Genomic DNA, 24877 nt, shown 5'->3' with positions numbered 1-24877 from the left:
TATAATTTGCGTATTTTTGTTTACATTTTTGGGGGGAAACGTTTGTTTTGAATGTTTGTTTTGGTTGTGTATTATATTTTTTGTTTTATTGGTTTTTCATAACCGGCAATTTTTCTTTATTGAAACTATAACCACTGTACTGATAAACTATTTTGAGTCAACTTTAGATTATGTTTTTAAGAAAATAATGTTTCAATTTCTTAAACATATTTTATAGATAAACAACGTTTTTTTACTTTAAATTTATTTTTCTTTAGCTCATAGGTTTATGTTATTGCAATCTTCAGATAATATAAAATGTTTTGTATAGCTGGTTTTGTATATGTCATAACACAGTTTAAAATCTGTTAATAAACAAGAAGAATATAGTAAATTCATTTCATTTCCTGTACATACTTTTAGGTTAGGACGGTCAGACCATACCTTATTTATATTGAAGCTGCGCTTAAATGAAGTTGTAAAACATTTTTTGAATTTCCAAACTTTCGATATATTTATCCAGAGAGTTAAATTTCAGAATTTATCAATTTATTTACAAAAGTCTGTAAAAATAGATTCTACCTATTAAAAAAACCACACATTTAATCCTACTTTTAAATACGATGAAGGAAAAAAAACAGTGAAGAAGATGCTAGAATTTTTTTTAAAACTTCGTTTGGCCGTATCATGATCAATATATTTTTTTTCAGATTAAAAGAGGTGAATAAAGATATAAAGTGATAATAAAAAGTGAAATTATTTTGTGACAAAATAAGCTTGGCCAACATTGAAAATGTTTGGAGGGGGGAACACGTTCGGGTCTACCAACACGGGCGGGTTTGGGGCTACATCCACCTTTGGTGCTGCCCCTAATACCAGGTTTGTTTATATAGATAATTAGACAAATGGATAGTTACTTAAATTGTTCAAATAGTAACTATGGCATAAACTTTGTAGAGGCACTTTTTTAGATTGGTTTGTTCCAATAGAGTAATTAGTGTCTAATACTTTCAACCAATAATTTTAATTTACATTAGCAATAACTGTTTTTCATCATCGGGCATGTATTAAAAAAGAAAAGGTGAGAAATATAGATTGAAGTATTCTTCCATTGTACAATCCCAGATTTTTTCCCACATGTTAAAAAATACCTACATATTTTTAGTGTATTTGGAGGAACTGGAACTACAGCTTTTGGAGCTCAACAAAACAAACCTGCATTTGGAGGATCCACTTTTGGAAGTACTGCGGGTGGTGGAGGTAAATAGATAGATATTTGATATAAACGCTACCCCCCCCCCCTGAACGGTGAAGGGGTTGCCGGCTTAATAATTTTTACCTATTTAAGTCAGGTTTCAGGCTATTTGGTGGAGGCATGCGTAACGTAACTTTCGAGAGATGTGGCCCCGAGAAAAAAAAAGGCATTAAAAAAATATATACCTAGTAAATAATTGGGGGACTATGATAATAAACCCCTGTCTGAGGAGTTTCTTATAGGTTATGTAAATTATAAACCGTTTGGCGTTTTATAGAATCTTTATAAACGTTGAAAGAAATTACCTAGAAAGTTATGCTTTTATGGTATAAAAGAGAAAATTTTATTTTATGTACAGGGGTATATATTTGCACAAGATTCATTTTTTAAATATGTATGAAGTTAGATTGATATATATTTCGTAACCTGAAATTATTTAGGATTATTTGGATCCAACACAGGCACGACTGGTGGTGGTTTGTTCAGCACGGGTAACAATGCGGCCACTTCAACATTCGGAGCTGCCAGCAACACAACATTCGGTCAACCATCCACCAGCTTTGGAGGTAGGCCACGCTCATTATTTCTGTATTTTTTATGTGGGGACTCGAGGTTGGAGGGAGGATGGAATATAAAATTGATCTCGTAGTCAAGGAATAGAATATCTTAGTTTACCGCATCAATTACCTCAAACTGGCGAGTCTGCTGTCTAATGAACTTTAATGTCAGGGTCAACAACGAAGAATAACTAAGGGATAGAGACATTCTTTTAAGTTTTAGATTTTTGTCATGTTTAGATATACCTATCCTTTTTACCTTGAAGTATGAAACCTTCAATGTTACAGGAAAATATTTCGTCTTAATTAAATACCTACAAACGACATATTGTATACAAATAAAACAATAAAGGAAGGTACTACTACTTAGAATAGTAAAGTAATTCTAATTAAAGAAAAGTATGTATTACCTTTTTATTCATTTTAAATATTCAGACCCAAATTCTTTGATAACTTCCCTTAATTTGAATATTTGTTCATCTAGATTTTGTTTAGGTTTCGGACAGACAAATCAGCAGCAACAGCAACCAAGTGGAGGTCTGTTTGGCAGCACAAGCCTTTCAATGTCCACGCCGGGCACTTCTGGTGGACTTTTTGGCAGCCAACCTACAGGTAAGTCAAGTCTTTCTGTCCATCCATCTTAAAATGTCATCATGAAAGCTATGTTTTATGTAGTATAGTAATAGCATAAAAAAACACATTTATTTTTCATTGAAAGCAAAAATTTAATGAGGTTAAAAAATTAAGTTCCTAAATTGGACATGTATTTAATTACATACAAAACATTATTATTAGTAAGCAGATTAACTTAACTCTTTAAATTCTGTTAATGTTTTGTTATTTTTTTCTGACTGAGGCTTCCGGGCACAATCGCATTGTTTTGATTATTGATTGAAATAAAAGTTTATGTTAAATTACCTACAGGTTCAACCTTCGGAGGTGGCACAACCAGTGCTTTTGGAGGCTTCGGTGGGGGCGCAGTTGGTGCACAACAAGCGGGCACAGGACATATCAAGTTTAATCCTGTTACAGGTATTAGTTACCATCATCATGCATATTCAGTACATTCAAATTAGAAAAGTGTTAGATTATTTTGAAGAAAAAAACATGATTGAATAAAACACAAAAATTATCCTTATATCAGAAGTGTGTGAAAACTACTGAATTGACAGCATTATGCTTTTTTGAAAGTTTCCTATTGGTTCTTTGGTTAGTTTAGATGTATTTAATTAAATTGTTATATATTTTACTATATAAAGTTTGAAAGTAGAATGCAACAAATAAATTACAAAGAAATTATTTTTAACACCAGAAACTATTAAGGAACTGATACAATGGTAAAGTCTGGAATTAATACAAATATAAACACAAGAAATCAATGCATAACTGCCATGAAGGTAATTTATCATAATTTAAAATAATATGCAGATCAATTTTAGGTTATTTTTAAGAGTAATGAAAGCAATCAAACAACATATTTTATAATTCTTAACTTAGGTATTTGATAAATCTAATTTTTTAATTCATTTTTTTAAATGTTTCTATAAACTAAACAAGTCAACATCATATTTTTCTCATTTGATACATACTAAAAGCTTAAGAAAAAATAGAAAGATTTAATTTTAAGGAATATGAAAATAAATCCTTAGAAGAGCTTAGATTTGAAGACTACGGCGTGGGCCGGAAAAGCGGGGCGGGCGGTGCTCAAGCAGGAGGCTTGTTTGGCAGTACACAGCCACAGGCAGGAGGCGGTTTGTTTGGATCTCAAGTTGCTAGTACTGCCAGCGGTGGTAAGTTTTTTTAATTATTATTTATATTCATATATTTAAAAAAAATTCCTTATATAAGAGTAACAGGATCTGTGTCTGTCTGTACCAGAGGATCTCGCTAACCGCTTAACCATTACAATGTTGCAATTAGGTTTTTGGAAGGTTTTTAACAATTTTTGTGGAGGGTACCACCACCATCTTAATAGAAATCGCCCCTAATTTTGAAGACTAAATTAAAAACAAACTTAAGTGACTCTAAGAGGCCACTAGCGGCGTAGCCCCTAGATACTTAGGTACCTATATGAAGTAAATCAATAAAAATTTGACACAACAAAAATGTTTTAATAGGTATGTTTGGTCAGCAGCAAAACAAGCCACTTTTTGGCACAACGGGCGGTGCTTTTGGTGCTGCTACCTCAGCCGCTCCAGCATTCGGTGCACCCGCCACCAGCAGTGCTTTCGGCGCCCCGGCCGCCAGCACAGGTGGGCTGTTTGGCGCCAAGCCGTTCGGTGCAACCACAACCACAACTGGGTTTGGCGGCGGCGGTTTTGGCCAGCCACAACAACCACAAGGAGGTGAGAACTGCAGAACTTATTCTGTCATTTTTAAAGCCTTGCTTTCTTCAGTGAAATGTAATGAGTTAAAATATTAATAAAGATTTAATATGGATATTTATCAGAGTATAATATACACAAGAGAGTTTTAAAACTCTTTGTCCCATCCTGTGTTTTGGTCTTTCTCAAATATGTTGATTCTAACGTTGTCCGTAAATAAAGTACTTGCTCAGAGGATATTTACCTTTAAAAATTTCAGGTTTATTTGGAGCACAAAATCAGCAAAACAAGCCATTCGGTGTGGGTGCACCTCAACCTCAGGGCGGCGGTTTATTCGGTTCTACCAACACAGGGACGACCGGATTTGGAGCCACGGCTCAGCCGACAGCTGGCGGCTTTGGCGGATTTGGTCAGCCGCAGCAGCAACAACAGCAAATTGGACTCTTTGGTGCCAATCAAAATCAGGTAGCTAGATAGATTGTTGTTTTAATTTAGTCGGAGCAGCTAGCGGCTATTAAGGGGTGAGAGGAAGAGATAACTGTTAAAAACTGGATTTTTTTGGGTAAAAATTGAGAGGAGTTTATTTTTTCTATGCTGTTTTCTCTTATGAGAATGAAGGTAATCTCACCTAAAAGGCTAAAATAGTTAAGAACCTTTTCAGAACGTTCAAGAAGTTTCTTTTTTAAAATGAAGACCAGACTGACATATATCTTGTTACTTTTATAGAAGGGTTATGTACCTACTCTTTGCATTTCAATAGATATAAAGATTATTTTTTTTCGGTAGGTACCTATGATTTTATCAATTTTCAATTAGTTCTTAAAGAGTACTTACATTATACAAATGTTAACTTTTTTTTTAGCAAAAGCCCGCCTTTGGATTTGGAGCGGCTCAGCCCACAGTTTCCAGTGCAGCCCCCAGTTTTGGAGGATTCGGTTCCACCACGGCCACTACAGGTAAATCAATCGATATACTATTGCGTGGATGTTGTACCAGATCTTCATGTACTCTTATAAAGTGATGCTCTGGTTAAAATAACGATAATTTGTAGAGCCTAAAGAATATTAAATAAAAGCCCCAAATATAATTTACAATAAAATGTCCCCGTTTAGAACGGTGTCGTTTTTATAGATTAGACCTACTCGAAAATATTTATGATTTGTTTTAGTTGTGTTGTTTAGGGACAAAATTGTGTTTAGTAAAATATGTACAGCTTTAATAATTAAGTTTCTGTTCACACATATTCTGTAAAAAATAATCATGATATAAATTTGAGACAATTTGATTATAGGCGGCGGATTATTTGGTCAACCACAGCAACAGAAACCTGCAGGATTTGGAGGGTTTGGTACTACCACTACTCAAGCAAATACAGGTTAGTCTTGGACGACAGGGTTGGTAAAAAAACAAGTTTTTTTTAAAAGAACAAACCAGTTTGTTTTTTTTGGTTTAAACCGGGTTCTTTTATAAAAACGAGATTTTTTTTTTAATAATATCTGAATTATAGTATTCTAATTTAGTATAAAGTTGAATTTTTATAGAACTTATGGAATGTTTTAACTTAAATACCTAAACAGTGTATAATAATGCATTTAAACTTCTTTTAGAAAAATTATTTGCCTTTAGAAAAGTATTAAATTGTCTATTAGATATAATCACCAAAGTACAAGATTTAAACTATTAAAAGAATTTTATATCTGGTATTTAGGTTTTTGACACTTATTTACTGTATTATTTACATTATAAAAAGATATAACGGGAAAGATAGACTTTGTATAAATATTTTTTTTTAAAACCATTCCCACCTTGGTTTTTTGGGTTTAAACCAAGTGGTTTTTTTAATGCCAACCCTGGTCTTGGAGCTAGTATTATTAAATATGCTTTAATGGTACATTTGACCTTTAAGACCATTATATAAGATTAAAGGAACACTGAAAGATTCACCTTTGATAGCTTTGTTGCATGTTTAATTACCTAATATTATTTTTATATGAATTATTTTCTCGTGTTTATTCGCAAATGTATTTTTAGGGTTTGGTGGTTTCGGAGCGGCAACCTCAACTGGCGGCGGTTTATTCGGCGCTAACACAGCAGCAAAACCCGCCTTTTCGTTCGGCGGAACAAGTACTGCGAGTTCGGGATTTGGCGGTTTCGGCACTGCTAATACAGGAACTAGTCTGTTTGCTGGCTCCACAGCGGCTAAACCTGGTGGACTTTTTGGCAGCACAGGTAAAAATAATAATATCTTTGAAAATATTACTATTGAACTGAATTCAAGATATATCAGCCCTTTTTTTGATTACATCTCTAACAATAAGATTATGATTATTCAACATACCTAACTTTTTTTTCCCAAACTGTTGATATTATTTAGGAACTGGTTTTGGAACAGGAACGGGTGCATTCGGCACAGGTGCCACAACCGGTTTCGGCGCAACAACTGGCACCTCTGCGTTTGGCGGTGGTGGCTTGAACTTTGGCACCACAGGTTTCGGCGGTACTGGAACCTTGGGAGCGGCGGCTCCGGGAGCTGCTGGCGCGCCTGGACAGCCACCGGCGGCTAGTTCGGCGGTTCAACAACAGCTTCTTCTGGCTTTAGCTGCTAGGTAAATTAATTTTGTTTTTTAAAGGATGGATTCAAAATCTTTTTTAATTTGAGTAAATCTTGATACAAGAAGTTCCTAGGTAGTAAGTTTTTTGTTTGAATCTTAAGATTTCAATTCTAAAACTTGGGCTGTTTTTAGGCTTTTGAATTTTATTATTTAACCTGAGAATTGTTTTAGGCCATTTTTCAGCCCCAGTCTTGCTTTACCTATTAAGTAGAAAGCTAGGGTCACATTCGTTAAAAGAATTAATCAACTTAGGCACCTCATTGATATTTGTATTATAAAATTCATGCTTCATATTATTTTCAGTCCATTTGGTGACAACCCTCTGTTCAAGACCGTGTCAGAAACTGGCAAACGTGCCGAAGTTTTGAAGGGAGAGGCTTCAACTAGTGCCGGCCCCTCCCCCGGAGGCAAGGGGTTGGCTGTGTCACAGTACAAGGTGGCTCCACACAGAAATATTAAGGTAACCTTTAAAATCCCATGATTATCTTTATATTTTAAAAAGAAAGAATATCAAGTCATACAGTGATATGATAATGGAGATTCAGCCTTTGGTAGTTGGTTTAAAGCAAGGTTAAGAAGGTCAAGATGTAGATTAGTTTATATCCGTAGAAAATTGTCTGTAACACGAAACTATACATGATTTTTCAGTATGTCTGAGAACTGGTTCTAATCCTCTAACGGATAATAATCTGTTTCCAAGACGTACTGGAAATAAAAATAAAAATAAAACTCTGTCAAAATTAAATGAAATGCTTGAAAAACATTGAACCAATGTCTGTTCAGGTGAAAACAAAGCCTGTAGATTCAGTGAACAAGAGTTCCATGTTTGATGGTCTTGATGATGACTTACCTGGCGAGGCTGACCTATTCGTTCCCAGGTCAAGTGTCAAGAAACTTGTCTTGAGAAATAAGGTAAGAAATTTATGAAGTCAATTCCGTCCGTAACGCTCTGGGGAAAATACGATTTTCTCGGCTGTTATAAAAGATAAATTTGATTTTTTTTGTAAAAATATCACTTTCCTTTATCAAGTACCTAAGTATACATCTTACTTTTTCTGTCCATCCGTGCTTCGGTCATGCGACAAAAGATACATTAATATTTATTTAAATTGTTCTTTTTTATGTTCATTTTCTTTCTTTTTGAAAATTATGAACATTAGCCTTATGATTTACTTTGTCCGTTTGTCAAATGCTAGTTATGGGTATACCTTAAGAAAAGTGATGTTCAATGATTTATTGACAATTCTTGCGAAATGTAAATAATAAATATGTATGTCCTTGACTTTCAGACATAATTGTCATTATAAACTTTAATACTGTTAATCTTATTTTAGAAGAATGCTGATATGAGTGCTGGGTCAGTTCTTGCCAACACTATTGGAGATAATCCTGCTGAGGAAACTAGTCTTACTGTTCCATTAGGTATAGTTTTATTTTTAGAGTATTTTCCTTAGTAAAGCACTAAACCCCAACCCCTTATACAGTGTTGCGGATCCGCATTGATTGTATGCGGATCCGGATCCTCCAAATTTGGTCAGTGCGGATCCGGATCCTTGACAATAAAAATAAAATCACCAAATTTTTCAAAAAATATTTATTCTTTAATCTCGAAGTCAATGTGAGAGAGAAGAGCGTGGGAGTGAATCAGCTGATCTTAACAAGGTTACTAGATATTTCAAAATTTGTAAGTGACTATTTTATTTTATATAAATTTAGGTAGATTTTTCCATAAATTTATACCCTAGGATCCGCAAGGATCCGCATATTTTTGAGTCCAAGGATCCAGACCCGCAAAAAAATGCGGAAAAAATGTAAAAATCTACCTTAATTTATATAAAATCTCAGACATTCTCTTGATGAGAGCCAGTCTTTAAGGTTTAGGTTCAGACTTGAAAATTAAAAGTATTTTTGACTTCGAATTAAAGAATAAAATTTTTTTGAAAAGTTTGGTGATTTTATTTTTATTGTCAAGGAACCGGATCCGCACTGACAAAATTTTGAGGATCCGGATCCGCATACAATCAATGCGGATCCGAAACCCTGCTTATATATATGTGTGTATGGCTAAAATCCTTTAAAATTTAAATATTTTTTTGCTAGATGAATCCCGGTTGATAGTAAAGAAGGCTGCTGTACCCCCAGCTATAAACAATGAGAGAAGATTAGACCATGATGCTGAAGAAAGGTAATTTTTAAGATTTGTAACAGTTTGTGAATTTTTCATATTTTTTTCTCTCAAAATCATGTGCTTTGCTTTTATGGATACTGATAACCTTGTTTTATTACATGAAAAGTTAGATGATTTTTTGTATGTAAAAAAAGCGAAGAGTTATTGTTCGTTTGTCCTTCCTGACACCATGGAAACTGTCCCAATTTTGTATAACTTTTGCGGAACATGTTCCAGTTACGTCATATACGTTTCGGGAAAGAGAAAGGGAAGGGGGGAAGAAAATCTTTTCAAAAGAGATGGGGAAAACCCACTTTTCTCCCATCTCTTTTTTCTTCCCCCCTTCCCTTTTTTTCTTTCCCCCTTCCCTTTCTCTTTCCCGAAACGTATATGACGTAACTGGAACATGTTCCGCAAAAGTTATACAAAATTGGGACAGTTTCCATGGTGTCACAATCTTATTTTTGTGCCTCGCTTTTATGGATGTTGTCATCCTTGTTTTTGTTTAGTTTCACCTCCCTGAATACCCGCAAGAAGAACGTGTCCTGTGACTATACCAAGGACGCGGGAGACACCAGCTTAGAACTCAGGGACGTGGATGAAACCAGAGAGGACCATGAACACAAGGTAAACTGATTATTGTAGTGTAGCTACTCTTATAATTTATTGTGTGTAAATTCCACGCTATTTTCTTGTTATCTCAATGTTTTTTTGTTCTAATTTCACTAATATTTCTTTTTGATTTCTATTATTCGTTTGTAGTATTTATGATTCTCCCTTGGTCAGTCTGTGATTGGTTAATGTGATATTTTTCACTGCTGTTTAAGATAGACTGCTGATTTTTCAAAATAAAAGTACTACAATACCAATGAGATTGAGCATCCAGTATAAAAGCTAGATCCGTTCGTCTATCAGTCACTGAAACCTAGTATCCCTATAATAAACTAACAGGATGTGTGTTTGTCTGTCTGTTTGTTCGTACCGATGGATCTCACTAACTGCTAAACCGATCGGGTTCGCCTTAACAGGGTAGCTTCTCATAGGTCCCGTGAATGTTTTTAACTATTTTGGGGAGGGTATTATCACCCTCCCAAGAAAAATCACAAAAAATATGATTTTTATTTTACGTAGAGACTCGAACGCAACATAGAAATGTTACGTAGAGACTTAAACGCAACATAAAAATGTTAGGGTGAGGCGGGGCATTACCGGTAGTTTTTTCGGTTTTTTGAAAAAAAAAATGGGGTAAATATTAATATTTTTAAATGGGACCAAGACCATTAGAAAGCTTACGAAAAGGACTATCAGGAACTAATAGGACGTTATCCTAGGACTTTCAGAAGTTTGTCATAATTGGACTCAAAGAAATTACCGATAAATGCCCCACGGTGGGGCATTGTGGGTAACGTCTTTTCAACCTAAAAAAAATCAATGAAAAACGGCCAAACGGCCAGTCAAACATAAATAATCATAATTAGTATAGGTTATAGGGATTATCCACAAAAAGGGGGGGGGGGGCGAAAGTGACACTTTTTGAAACCAAAACTAAAAGTCAAAGGAACTCAACTAAAAAAAGAGTTACAGGTCTGACATTTTGCATGGCAGTTGCTTTATAGGGTTACAATATGGAACTGTGAAAAAACGGCGGCGCAACCGCCCCAAATTGCCGAGAAAAGGCAAAAAAATTACGGCGGTTTTCGGCGGTTGAGCCGCCGTTTCTTCACAGTTCCATATTGTACCCCTATAAAGCAACTGCCATGCAAAATCTCAGACCTGTAACTCTTTTTTTAGTTGAGTTCCTTTGTTGACTTTTAGTTTTGGTTACAAAAAGTGTCACTTTCGCCCCCCCCCCCCTTTATATAAAGATCGGACTATTCCTTCTATGTCAAAAATCATTTTTTTTAAAGACGGGAAATTTTGATTTTTTTTTCACAAAAATTTTCTTAAAAAAATAAAATTATTTTTTTATATATAAAAAACTGTTCTATTCACTTTTTGGCCTAATTCTTAAAAAGCCCATATTGAATTTTAGATTTTACCAAAGAAAACCTGAAAATTGATCTTAAAAATCGACGTTTTTCGACGTTACCGAAAAATACCCCGCGCGAACTTTGGTCATTTTTGAAAAAAATATTAACTCTACATTTAAGCTCTCAACGTATTTGGAAAGAGCGGGCAATTCTTAGTTCAAAAGGTTTTTACGGATCAGTTCTAGGTCTTACCAATTTTTGTGTAGGTCGATCTTTATACACCTAGGTGAAAAAATTTTTGGGAAAAAAAAAATTTTCGTCCGACTTTGAGACCCAAAAAGTACCCTTAAAATTCATCTCACAAAAATTTCATTTTATACTTTTTTGTAGGCAATTTAATAAGGAATAAAATTAGAACATGGAGAAAAATGTCATTTTCTGAAGGTGGGTAAAAAATTACCGGTAATGCCCCTTACCGGTTAATGCCCCGCTTGACCCTACGTATTATTTAAAAAAAAAACATTTAAAGTGCCACTAGAGGCCTCTAGGGGGCGTAGCCACTAGTATTCAATATATTAGGTACATAGTCTCCTTTCCCTCTTGAAATTAATATTTATTATTTAGGATGATGGATGCAAACATCCTGGTGGAGTCGTCTTGAACAGAGCTGGCTACTATACTATTCCACCTTTACATGTAAGTGTGTTTTTAAAGGCTCGGCAGCCGCCTGTGAGCTTAAGTGAGATCAACAATTGACTATTTTTAAAATTAGCTTGAGTATAGAGATTACCCAAATAAGTCGATCTCTCTTTTTAAAAGTCTTATAAAAAGTCTTACGGGGGTAAATACGAGGCTTTTAGCGGCTGTCGAGCCCTGGTTTTATGATTCGTTACTTTTAAAGTCTAATGAAAAGAAGTAAGGTTTTTTTGTTAAAACAAAAGATTTCCAAATTTGCTGGACTAATGAGTGTAGGGAAGCTTTGTTCCTTTTTAAGTTTTAGTTTAGGCTATTTTGGGGAAAGGTTGTTTATTTTTTTTATTTGCTTGAGGTCTATTAATTAAGTTTAAAGAAATATGTAAATAACTTTCATAAATATTTATTTTTGGTGCAAGAAAAATAAATGAGCGACAGGTTACCTAGGTTAACTAAATTTACTCTCCCTCCTTACTTTATAAAAAATTATAAATATATCAGTTTTTATGTAGAAATGAAGACTTTAAAAAAAATTCACCAAGTTTTTGAACCAATGTTACAATAAATGTATAAGTATAGATGTTTAACCCAGACAACTACCTGACCCAAGTGGTGGAGACCTTTTCGTCTGCTTGCATATTGCTCTCTGAGTTTTTTAAGGGACTTGGCTGTGTTTATATTTCCGACGCTATTGGCTGATATTCAAAGTCCCAATTGAAAGTCGGCATAGGGTACTCACCCCGTGGGTAGAGTTACATATACCTCGTGCCTCCTTTATTCTTTTTGTTTTGGTAGCTACTTGTAGACTTGTAGAAAAGCTTTGCTTTGAAATGATAAACAAACAGAAGAATTGCCGATATATCCCATCTTTATTGGTCTAGGTATTCAAACAGTTAAATCCTAAAATTACATACATAAATTAATAATCATAATTGAGACAAAATGTTTAAATTAAATATCTTATATCCAAATGTATAAGTTCAGTTTTAATAAAGAAAGACTTAATGTTTTGTTATCAACAAAATCTGAGAGTAGCTACGCTCCTGGCTGTTATAGGCTTGAAGATAGATGGGGCCCGGTGATAGAAAAAAAGCACATTTTGAAATACAAAGCGGAAAGAGAATTTTCAAGCCAGTTTGTGTGAAAAAAGGTCGTCTTGACAGCTTTTTGAATAAGGAATTATAAAACATTTTTTTTTAAAACTCCCCATATCACATAAACATTATTTGATATTTTTTCCAAATTAAGGAAGTTGACTATTTTCTTATTGAAACACTTATACTTTAATAATATTGTTTTATTTTTGCAGGAAATCGAACCTGATGAGAATGGAAAGTGTATTGTGGAAGGTTTTACTATTGGCAGAGAGGGATATGGAAATGTTCATTATCCTGGATTCACTGATATTACAGGTATATTGTGAATGTGCAACAATTATGAGTTATTTTTCAGCTAGGAGCGAAGCTGCACTCGGATTAAAAATATCCAAACGTCAGCCAGTAGGATATATACCTAGTTCAAGTAAAATGTGTTGATCATGGAAAAAAAGAACTAGCGGGCTTCATCGTATTTTCACAGTAACTTTTGATAGGTTAGGTAAATGTTAATGATTGCCACGTAGGGTTAGAGACCCCCGCAGGGGCTAGAAATAAAAGAAAAGGTACTGTGAAAATATAATGAAACCCACTACTTCGTTTTCTTTCCATGGTCCAAATGTGTTTTCCTTGGCTGCTGATGATAAATAGCTTTGCAGTAACTTGAAATACTCATATCTGACTACTAAGCTTATTCACCGTTTACCTAAATTGTCGGCTAGTTCAACAAATGTTGGACCGAATACTTTTTGGGCCGGATACCGGATATCCAGATGATTTATAATGCCCGATATCCGGTATCCGGCCGAATATCTGACCAACTCCGGATATCCGGTATTAATCATCCGTATATCCGGCTCAACCCTAAGTTCAATAATGAAAATTCTATAAAACGCTGTTCTTTCAAATCATTACAGCATTAAGAAATATTAATCTGAAAATCATGTAAGTATATTTTATAGGATGTTCATTTTAGGTTAGGTTAAAAATGCCCTAGGGTTACCCCTATAGGAAAACTAAACAGATATCTTAAGAGCGGGGGGGGGGTTGTTCTTTCAACAAGAATTTTTTTTTCTTCTCATCCCTTGAATAATAACATATCTGATAGTCTATAGCCAACACAGCTAATGTTATTAACTTATTGTAGGTTTGAATCTTGATGAAATAGTATTCTTCCGTCACAAAGAGGTGATAGTTTACCCCGAGGAGGAGGGTGAAAATAAACCTGAGTTGGGTGAAGGTCTCAACAAGAAGGCTCAGATCACTCTAGACAAGGTTGGTAATAGTTATTTATCGTTTCGTATTACAAACAGCTTTCCGCGGATATAAAAATGTACAATTACAAGATTAAAACTAGTTTTGTTAGCACCGAGATGTCAAAGGCACGTGTACATTGTACATTTTATATTCTTAGTAACTGGATACAATACGATTCCATACATTATTTTTCAGTATTGCTTAGAACCGGTTCTAATCCAGCGGATATTAATCGTTTTCGAAGCCATATTGGAAAATAAAGAAGCAACTCTACAAGTAAACAAGGTCCGTCTGTCTTTTTGTCTACATTGCTAATGTGTTCTTTATGTAATTATGTATGTATAGCTTACATTGATCTTTTGCTTCATTAATTTTTCTATATGCTCTTTCTCTTGGGAGGGTGGAGGTACTCTCCCTCAAATAGCTTATGGACCTACAGGAAGCTTCACTGTAAGAGAGCCATATATAAATTGCTTCAGTAACAGAGACATCCTTTAGTACATACAGACAGAAGACCATTATATTTTTATTCTTAGGATCTACTGCAGTTCACGGTAAAATATTGCTGGTAAGCAATATTTCTAAAAATCCATGAATTTTAAAGGCTGCTTGCTGCCAAACGGCTGAACGTACAGAGCATGCCCGCACACTGTTTTAAGCGGCATAAGAAGGCTTACAAATAATCTGGAATAGCCATAAATCAATAATGCATAATTATCTCGCAGTGCAGAGAAATGCGCGAAAAAGACCTATTTTACGCGTTTTTTCTTCAGTGAAGCTTTCCCTGTGCATAATTTGATCTTAGCTATTCCAGATTTTTTGTAGGCCTTCTTATACCGCTTAAAATGGTGTGCGGGTATGATCTGTACGATCAGCCGTTTGGCAGCTAGCAGCCTTTAAAATTCATAGACTTTTGAAAATATTGCTTACCAGCAATATTTTACCGTGAACTGCAGTAGATCCGATTCTTATTTCATGTTCAAGTACATTCTTAGCTTGTACCCAAAGATGAATTAAGATTATTTTTTCTCTAATATTTTAGGTTTGGCCAACGGATAAGAATGATTCTTCCCTGATAAAATCTCCAGACAAGATTCGTTCCATGAACTTCGAGGACAAACTTATAAGGTAAATAATATTTTGGCAGCATAGATACATGATACATAACTGTGTGTTTGTTCGACTATTTTTATGCACGATTATTCATATTATTCATTATTAATACTATATAAATTAAGGAAAGAAATAGAATGGGGATGAGAAAGAATTTCAACAAAGTTAGAAAATATACAATACACCCTTCTTACCAAATAAATCCTAATTTTAACATAATTTATATTACAATATCTGCCTAAAAATTTATTTAGACCTTTAATATTATCCAGTTTTTTTACATCCAAAATTTTGTTTGCTTGCTAGGTATTGCTATTCTACTTTATATTTTAAGTATAAAAATTATTTTAAAATTCATATCTATCTACATTTTTTTAGGGCAAGCACCAGACTTGGAGCCAAGTTTATTGAATACCGACCAGAAACTGGTTCTTGGGTATTCAAAGTTGAACATTTCTCCAAGTATGGTCTAGATGACAGTGATGAAGAGGTAAGAAAAGCAGGGATATGACAATTGACGATAATTTAATGTATATCCCCAATGATGAGAAACCTAATTACCCCCCTTCTGTATGTTGAAATTATTGGTTAAAAAAGTTTGGATAACGCTTGTTTGAAACAATCAATTAAGATTTAGTAGGGTAACCTTCGGTTCTAAGCTTATTAATAAGAAAACTTTAATATAAAATTTTGGGCAACAGATTAATTTTTTGTTCAATGCCACTCTTTCCCTAATTTCCCACTTTTGATGCTGAATACAAATATTATCATTTGTAGGAGCCAGTTTTGGATAACTCCAAGAAGATGAAAACCCTACATCTGGAGAAGCGAGGAATTCTGGATGGCACCAGCAATATTACAGGTCAACCTGTACAGTCACTGCTGGAGCCAAGACATTCCACCATTAATTTAGGTAAACATCTCAATATGATCTCAAAGTCGTGTATTTTATGTGATTAAGTCTTGGCAAAAACTTGCTTCCCTTAAATAAACGAAGTTAAAACTTTCAGACAACTGACGTAAAATCAAATGGTTGATCCACTTGATCATTTCATCAAATAAAAGCTATGTTAAAAATTTGCCTTGAAATTAAGAAACTAATTTAACATTCTGTTTTCATTCAGATAATCAGAAGCACCTTGAGCTGACTGAATCCGACGGAGGAGCCAGTGACCCCCAGATGGAGGGGGAGGGAGGAGAGAAGGGTAAAGGTGGCAGTGATACAGAGGGAGAAGGGAGAGACAGTGAGATGCATGATATGTCATCAGTTATGAAGCAACAAACTACACTACTAAGGTAAATGAATTTGTTTTCCAGTATGTCTTCGAAGGCGATTAAAATAAGATTAATGTTTGAGAAATGTAAAGATTTGTTAGAAAGGATAAATCAAAATTTAAATAAATTGATCGTTAGGTATCCTATTGAATTAAGTAGTAGGTTTTTTTGTCTGAAGCTTAAGATCTCAATAATTACTGAACTGTTTGACTTCTACTTTTTAGAGAAGCTTTACTTAGGTCCCGGTATGGTTTTTATGTTTTTGCCAAATCTATACCCCTTATAATACAGATCCTCTAGATTCTAGTTCTGTAGCCGCTAGTCTTATACAAAGTTTTTCGTTTATTCTCTTTAAAAATAAATATTTTGGCTAATACTTTACTTCATATAAATAAATAAAATAAATTATCTAATCGATAGGTATTATTTAGGTCTGCCCTCTTTTCTGAAAATGTGGACATTGATGGAGATATCTCCGACTTCCCAGCTCCTAAACCAGTTATTCTACAGCACAGAAACACTTCTATGAACCAGTCTAGATCAAGATTCATAGAGGATGCGCCATCTTCTACCAGAGCTTCGCTCGGTGGCAAGGTAATTGTTGTTGTTGTCAAGTATTTCTTCCTTTACTGTTTGTTAATTTCCAACTCAATATTTCTTTAATTTTTTTTACAATATTTAGTTTTTTTCCCCGTAAGTTTTTTGTTGATCACAAAGCCCCCTACCGTAATTATAAAAAAGGGGAGGGTGGTGATGTGTTGTTTTACTTTTGATTGTTCATTAATTTAGGTCAAGTTAGGGTTATATTGGTTACTTGAGAACATAGGATAAAAACTAACCCGCAAATCCCACCCCTTATTTTTTAATTTCTCTAAAAAATATGGGGAGGGGAGAGTTCAGTGCTCGACATGAACTTTGTGGGGAAAGCACCCAATAACATTTTTCTAAAGTCATAGATTATGGCTTTGTTAGACTTCTTACTAAATACAAAATATAATCTTATTTCTGTTATTAAGTTTGGAGATTCACTAATATTGAAAGAAATCATCCTTGTTTATTTTTCAGAGTACCTTGTTGGGTGGAAGCAAGTTTCAGGGTCTTGGCGGAAGTACTTTGCTTAGTGAATCTATGCTGAACACAACTAGTCTTCTAAGATCTCATTATTCTGTGACTGCAGATATTGATCAGACCCTGAATGAATCAAGAACCACTACAGGACCAGTCAATGCTATCAAGAAAAATAACAGGTTGCCTAGCTACAGCTTGACTTCTGGCTATGACAAGTTTACACAACTCCAGAATTCAGTCATCCAGGACGAGCCAGCTGTTGTGACTCCTCAATATGTTGATACAGAAGTTCCATTGGAATCAAGCTTTCTCAGAAAAAGGTTCCAACAATTTGCTGATGCGGGTCTGTTTCAAAACAAGAAGTTTAGGGTTGGATTTGGGCCTGGTTGGAAGCATATGGAAACCCCTGGAGGTGGCTACTTGAATCTTATAGAGTTGGAAAACGCTGGGGGCTTGAAGGAAGATCAATGGGAGATTTCCAGCCTCCAAAATTGGCTTCAGGTGGCGTTGGACAACTCGAATGTGGATATCGATGATGAAGTAGGACCTATGTTCAGTCCTGTCCAATCTGTCGAAACTTTACAGAATCATTTTCTGGAGGTTTCAAACCAGTTACAGGAATGTGAAGATACAGATAAGAGAGATAAGTTGTGGGAGATGAAACACACTCTCAATCTTATGATGGCTCTCTGGGATACCCTAGAAATTCAGGATACAGAGCCACGAGGTGCCGGGACTGAGTCCCACACAGCCACAATGACCAGGCGTGAATTATTCTCTGCCTGGTTGGAAGAGGGGGTACAGAAGGTGGCTAATAACAGGGTCAGAGCCGCAAGAGAGAAAAGTGATCATCTAGGAAAAGTACTTGGTCTGTTGGACGGTGGTGATGTAGAAGCTGCTTGTGATGCTCTGCAGGAAGCTGGTGACCACAGGGCTGCAATGTTGTTATCCCAAATTGGTAGTGGACCCAATAGTCAAACCTCACGTCTTATTCAACATCAAATAAACAGATGGAGAGAAGTACAGGCTGACCGTTTTATTGAAGATGCTAGGCTCCGCCTGTACAGTCTTATAGCCGGTCAACCGATCCAGAATGGAAATGGGGAGGTAGTAAATACTCTGACCGACCTTGACTGGCAATCAGCTGTGGCGCAGCACCTGTGGTACCTGGCGAGTCCGCTGGCCAGTGTACCTGACTCTGTAGACATGTATGAACAGGCTTGGAACTCGGCCAATCCCTACTGTGCCCGTCCTCAACCCAAGTAAGTATTCATAAACAAACAGAAAGACAATCAAATTTATAGAAATAGGTTATAGACAAACAGATAGATAGATAGATAGATTGATAGAATAAAATATACCTAGTTTACTACATTGTAGCTTATGAAACAGACATATAAACTTTATGTAATATAGACGGGATACTTAAAAATACCCAAATTAAAGATAGATATTCTTTTTCTTAAATTTTCTGATATTCACTTCCTGTTTGACAGCGTATATTACTATCCATTAATACAATTTGTACAAATCTAAGCATACTAATTTTGATAATGACAAGAAACTGATGGTCCAACGGGTTTAACAATGTCATATTCCTGATAAATGTATTTGTTATTTCCAGGTACAGTGAGGAGACTACAGGTTGCCTGGATGATGGACAAGGAGCTCCTCTGGACATCAAGTATCATATCCTCAAACTATACTCAGACAGGTGTGTTTATTTAGCTGTTATATACTTTTTGTTACATTATTATTAGGTATGCATATTTAGATGAAAATTAATAAGAAAACAATTTGACACACAAAATCATAATTTCAATTATGCTCCTTATTACATGCTTTGGTTAGTCTGGTTTCATTTAAAGAAATAGACGATTATCAAGCTTTATATGTAATATTATTATTAAAGCTTCCCTGAAAAGTACAACCCATTCGGTCCAGCAATCTAGACATCTTTAGCTTCATCTATAAAACCTTACAACTTATAAATATGTTTATAACTAGGGTTTCGGATTGTTAACCCAATTTATAACTCATAGATTTTTGAAAGGATATATTTTAGGTCTCATTCCTTGGAAAGCACTCTAACACCATCCTCTCATACCTCTGATCCTCTGGACTTCAGGACCTCCTGGTTTATCTACAGGTAAGCTAACACCATCATTCCATACCTCTGATCCTCTGGAATTCAGGACCTCCTGGTTTATCTACAGGTAATCTAACACCATCCTTCCATACCTCTGATCCTCTGGACTTCAGGAGGACCTCCTGGTTTATAAGTCAAATAAAAACTAAATAAACTAAAAAAATCTTGCAAAGCAAAAACATTTTAATTTTATGGTCATTTTATTTAGGATTCTTGAAAGCTTGGGATACAAAATGTCAAGCAACGCAGGCCACAACAAATTATGCAAGGAATTCGCCAGCCAGCTGAAAACACATGGTCTCTGGCATTGGGCTGTTTTTGTCCTTCTCCATATCCAAGATCCAGGTATGAATAAACGCTGCACGTCCTACAGTTGTCCGTAAGTATTGTGATTAAGTCTGTTAAATAATTTTTTTATAGATAAAGACTAATATTGGTAACTTATTCAGATCAAGAGGATGTCCTGGCCATTTATCCATGTATTACTTCTTTCTAAGTTACATCTCTTTGTACTGAAAATGTCATGTAATCAAAGGATCTGTTATATAAAAATTGTTTTAATGTATGAAATTTTTTAACGTTTGGCCTTATCTTACGTGGATATTCTAAGGAATAAGTCAGATAAATTGGAATACACTCCATTGTTATAAGCAAAATTACCCCTTCTGCTGATTAAAATTTTAGGTGTTGGACTAAGTCTCCAAAGTTTTAAGCTAAATAATGAGATAACATGTTTTTAAGTCTGTGGTGACTAGCAAAATTTACAGTCGAATGTCCCCTAATTAAAAGGCATTCTACTTAACTTTGCAAGATTAATTACAACAAAACATGATCTTCATGGAGAGAGTTAAGTATTGAAATTGCTACAGGAATGAGACAGTCCAGTGTTGAGGCTCTGCTTGGTAGAAGTGTTGCTCTTGAGGATGAGGATAGTGAAGCTAGACAAGACTGGATTCTTGACACACTCAGGTAAACAACCTTTTTTTTTCATAGATAAAAATTTGACATAAATTCCAAAATCTTAAAGGGAAGAAAATCCTATTACTTTGTAAAGAAATAGCTGGTATGACCCTTGAGGCTTCTATGGGCGATTGAGGATTATTGGGACGGTAGAAATTTGAGTGAGGAGGTTGGAGGGTTTGTTTACAAGAGCTATTTTCTCTTGGGAGGATGGATACAGCATCCCTTAAAAATTTAAACAAATATAAACTTTTCCTGGACCTGTAGAGAAGAACCATTTTGGTTCAGCGATTAGTGAAATCTTAAGCTACACACAGACAGACATCCTGTTACCTTTGTATAAGGATGACAATATCAGATATTTTAACATTTTAAAATTATATTTCACTGCTTGAAAGATAACATGTTTATAATATTAGGGTTCCAATTCCATGGTTGGCACGAGCAAAAGCTGTTTTGGCAAGAGTTCAAGGAAACCAAGAAGAATTAGCTGAACAGCTGTTAAAGGTAAAACATTCGCTTTTGTAGGATTAATTTTCGATGGTCAAGAAATAGATTTTAATGAAAGCAGCTGTCATTGTGATTAACTCGCACTTGACATTAAAATATAAACAGATCTTCAGACATATGGGACCTTAAAGGGGAGTATGCACGAATGAGAGCAAGTTCAAATTATGGGTAATATGAAAATTTTTAGGTGATCTTTGTCAAAATATTATCAAATGTTTTATTCAATGAGTAAAGTGAAACATTGGCAAAATATTATCGTATGTTATAAGACAAAAGTACACCGATACTGCAAGGTTCTTAAATTACCTTGCTCTAGTTAGTGCATAGTCCCCTTTTAGCATTTAAAAAAAAATGTGTATTGTTTTTCAATCAGACAATAAAGTTTGGTTAGGACAAAGATTTTTTTTTTCTGTTTAATCTTAGTTAAAATAGATATTTATTGTTTTTAAAACTGGTTTACTGTTTGGTCAACGCTATTATCAAAAAAAAACTGATTAGGCTGAAGATTGGAAGGAGGCGCACAAAGTTATTGTAGAGGAGCTAGCCCCCTCTGCAATCCTGTCACAAGAACCCCACACTCTCCTTCATTTTCTGGAACAACTCTCAAGAGATGAAGATATTATAGAACAGGTATTACAAAAGTGTTAATAATACATCCTTACCTTTAGTTAGGGATCTTAGGTGGTAAGATAATGGACAATGAATTGATATACACTCCCCCCCCCCCCAAAAAAAAAAGAAGAATTTTTAGATCAAAATCATTAGTTACAAATTTTCAACACTGCTAGAATACATGAAAATCTAGTTCAACGTTCAAGTTATGATACATCGGTTAATGCATCTCATTGTAATTTAACTTTATTTAGATTCCTGGCTGGGAGACGGAGGGTAAAATTTACCTGGAATTCTTGTCAGTTGGATCTGCTGTTGACAGGGTTCTACAAGGAAACAGGGATAGTGATCCAAACATGCTTAGGTAAGCATATCCATTCTAACTATCCATATATTAGAGTAACAGGATGCCTGTGTGTCTATTTGTGTGTGTAGCAAAAGATCTTACTTACCGCTGAACCGACATAGTTTCATTTACAGTTAAGCTTCTCATAAATCCAAGGAAGGTATAAAACTCTTTAGAGAAACTGCTCCTTAAAAAAACCTCCCAGGTAAAAAAGAAAGGTCACCTCTCCTCCCCTCTCTCAAGTGTCCCTAGAATCCCTTTTAAATTCTTTTCTTGTTTAGGTATGAGTTTGAGCGTCTGAAGCCGTTGGTTACAAACCTCTGTAGGAGCATTGGAAATCTTCCAGTCAACTCCAGCAAACAAAGACTGGCACAGAGTGAGATAGCTAAACAGGTACATAATAATTATTTAGCACGTCCTATTAAAGACAGTGTTGAAATAAAAAATTAAAGAGATTAAAACTAGTTTTGTTAGACCTTTTGCAAAACTCAGTGCACGCCACTGCACTGGTTGAAACGTCTGGACACCTCTAAATAAAAGAACACAATAAAAAAAATTGGGATACAGTGTAATTTACTGTCCAATGTCCCTTCCCTCCTTTTATTAGGTATTGTTTTTTAAAATAAACTATTTTTTTAGGCTGCCCACTACATGAGAGCCGTGTATTCCTTCGAGTCCCTGGCTGACAGCTCTGGAGGCCCAGGAACAACTGCCAGACAACTGGCAGAATCCCTCTCCTCCCTGGCTCTACCTGAAGATTATGCTCTACAGGTTGGTACTACAAGTAACTCTTGGGTCTTTTGAAATCACAAGTAATCGAATGGGAGGGGGCGGGTGTGGTTAACTTATTTTTTTAAATAAAATGTTCCTTACCTATATTTTCACTTGACACTATATTTCAAACATGTCACTATTCAAAAGAACACTAGGCATAAAAATAATAAGTGTCAAGGGAAAATTAAAGGGAAATTTTTATGTAAATAAATTGTTTGTCCAGAAGATTCAAAATTGTTCAATTTGGCAAGAAAAGACAAAAATAATTTGGCGGGAAACAGCAGTTTTCGGAGAAAGATTTTGTGGGATTTTTTTCTCCAGGGTAATTTTTCTTGGATAGGTGGAGGTAGCTTCCCTTAATGTAGTTATAAACCTTCCCTGAAGCTCCATCAGGAGAACCATATCGGTTCAAGAGATAGCTAATTCGTTACACATACACACACAAACATCCTGTTACTTTCATACAAGAAGTATCAGTAAATGAATTGTGTTTTTAAAATGATTAATAAGCAAGAACAATATATTTCAGGAGCTGCGCAACCTAACAAGATCCTACCTTTCAGAAATAATGGAATCATGATGAGTTACAAACAAACATTCAAATTATTTAGATTATTTCAAATTGGATGTAACTAAAATAGAGTGAGACCAATCATGAACTTAAATTAAATACATAGTACATGTTAAAATCATTTCTTCCTCGTTATGAAAATTGTTATTTTAAAGCCTAATTTTCATTTGTTTAAATTCATTTATTGTCACATAGACGTCCAAGGGTGGGGGGTAAAGGGGTGCTCACCCCTCTCATTTTACCCCGAATAAATGTTTGGACGTTCCTGCAAAGTCACTTTGAAAACAATTTACCCTGTTATGAAGATAGGAAAATTTTAATAAAAATCGTCTTATGTTACTTAAAAGGGAGACACTCCGATAAATTAAACGTATACCAAGACTTTCAATTTCATTCAGAATAAAATAAATCGCAGTGTCTCTTTTAGTTACCTATGTAAAATTAGACAGCAAGCAAAAACAAATTGCAAATTTCTTTTTAAAGTGATTTTGATTCCTAAAAACTTACCAACTAGCTTGCTTTCTAAATTCGTTAAAATTTCAAATTTTCTTAAAAAGCTCTACGATACAAGTTCTAAGGTTAAAATCAATCTTTTAATTTAAAAACTTTGAAAAATGTCACTTTTAGAAAGATTTAAACCTAGAACTTTATCTTAGTGCTAGATTATAAAACGCTTATTTTAATATTACAAATATTTGTATTGAAGGAATAAGTCAGCCTTCAAAGATATAAGATGGGTAATTTTCTAAATGTTATTTTTTTACCATGTACCAGTGCTACAGAGTGTCCTTTTATATCAGAAATTATTGTTTTGGACTGTCCTTAAAATATGTAAAGTATATGAATTGACAGTCCTTTTTAATGGCACAAGAAAAATTCAGACAGACAAACCTTTTTTTATAAAGATTTTTACCCATGTTATTATGTGATATTATTTTAGTTCAATATGAAAACTAATTTTTTATAAGCTTTTTGTCTAAATGCTGTTTTTAGGTCAATTTTAAAAGTTTTCATATTGAAATTTGTTAATTATATTTAATCTTTTAAAATAAGATTTATATTATTTTCTTATATGTAAATGTTGGCTATTGTAAGAAATTAATATTATGTGATTTTTCTCATTTTTTTCTGGTTTAAATAGACATTTTATTTGGGAATATATTGTTTTTATTAATTCAATTTTAACAAAACAAGGATGACAACATCTATAAAAGTGAAGCTTTACCATCAGAAGGAAAGACTAAACAATAAACCTTGCAAAAATGTGAAAATACAGGATAGATTAAAAGGATATAACATTTTAGGATTTGACTATAGAGATGCCTCGCTTTAATACTGGACCTCTTTGTCTAAGGAATTAGTATTTCTAAAATCAGATAAATACGATAGGTATTTATATCATACAAAAAAATTGTTTAAGTCCGCATGTTTTAAATGAACGTACCGACTTTCTAGTAACGATTATAAAGTTGCTACGCTTCCCAAATCGTACCTTATTGTTATAGGAATCATCTTGCAAAGTTTGAAATCGATAAGACAAATATAACATGTTTAAATTAACGAAAAGAGCTAACCGTTACAGACGGAACAA

General features: G+C 34.5%; 1 protein-coding gene across 5 annotated transcripts; it reads left to right on the top strand.

The window, feature by feature from the left end:
* Positions 1–692: 692 nt before the first annotated feature.
* Positions 693–24443, top strand: LOC145328900 (nuclear pore complex protein Nup98-Nup96-like). Of its 5 annotated transcripts, none has more exons than XR_013882721.1 (38): positions 693–858; positions 1145–1239; positions 1675–1800; positions 2287–2403; positions 2716–2823; positions 3115–3188; positions 3419–3581; positions 3909–4136; positions 4375–4580; positions 4978–5071; positions 5407–5490; positions 6147–6344; positions 6490–6721; positions 7031–7187; positions 7511–7639; positions 8062–8149; positions 8828–8912; positions 9404–9521; positions 11489–11560; positions 12867–12969; positions 13799–13926; positions 14951–15036; positions 15400–15511; positions 15799–15934; positions 16146–16317; positions 16728–16890; positions 17362–18626; positions 18989–19078; positions 19430–19513; positions 19722–19858; positions 20383–20482; positions 20893–20980; positions 21482–21613; positions 21850–21959; positions 22223–22334; positions 22581–22712; positions 23245–23864; positions 24340–24443. XR_013882721.1 is itself a non-coding variant. In XM_080172841.1 (37 exons), the coding sequence occupies exons 1-37, from the start codon at positions 773–775 to the stop codon at positions 23293–23295; spliced, it is 5658 nt and encodes a 1885-aa protein (XP_080028967.1). In that variant the 5' UTR covers positions 693–772; the 3' UTR covers positions 23296–24443. The 5 variants fall into 5 exon arrangements, 2 of the variants coding, with proteins under 2 accessions (XP_080028967.1, XP_080028966.1); XR_013882720.1 differs by having other exon boundaries at positions 23943–24443; XR_013882719.1 differs by having other exon boundaries at positions 23245–24225.
* Positions 24444–24877: the final 434 nt, after the last annotated feature.

Source organism: Acartia tonsa, chromosome 9, assembly GCF_053477335.1.
Source record: "Acartia tonsa isolate MP-2025a chromosome 9, ASM5347733v1, whole genome shotgun sequence".
Classification (NCBI taxonomy): Eukaryota; Metazoa; Arthropoda; class Copepoda; order Calanoida; family Acartiidae; genus Acartia; species Acartia tonsa.
The sequence above is the reverse complement of the archived record's forward strand: the minus strand, read 5'-3'. Positions and strand labels throughout refer to the sequence as shown.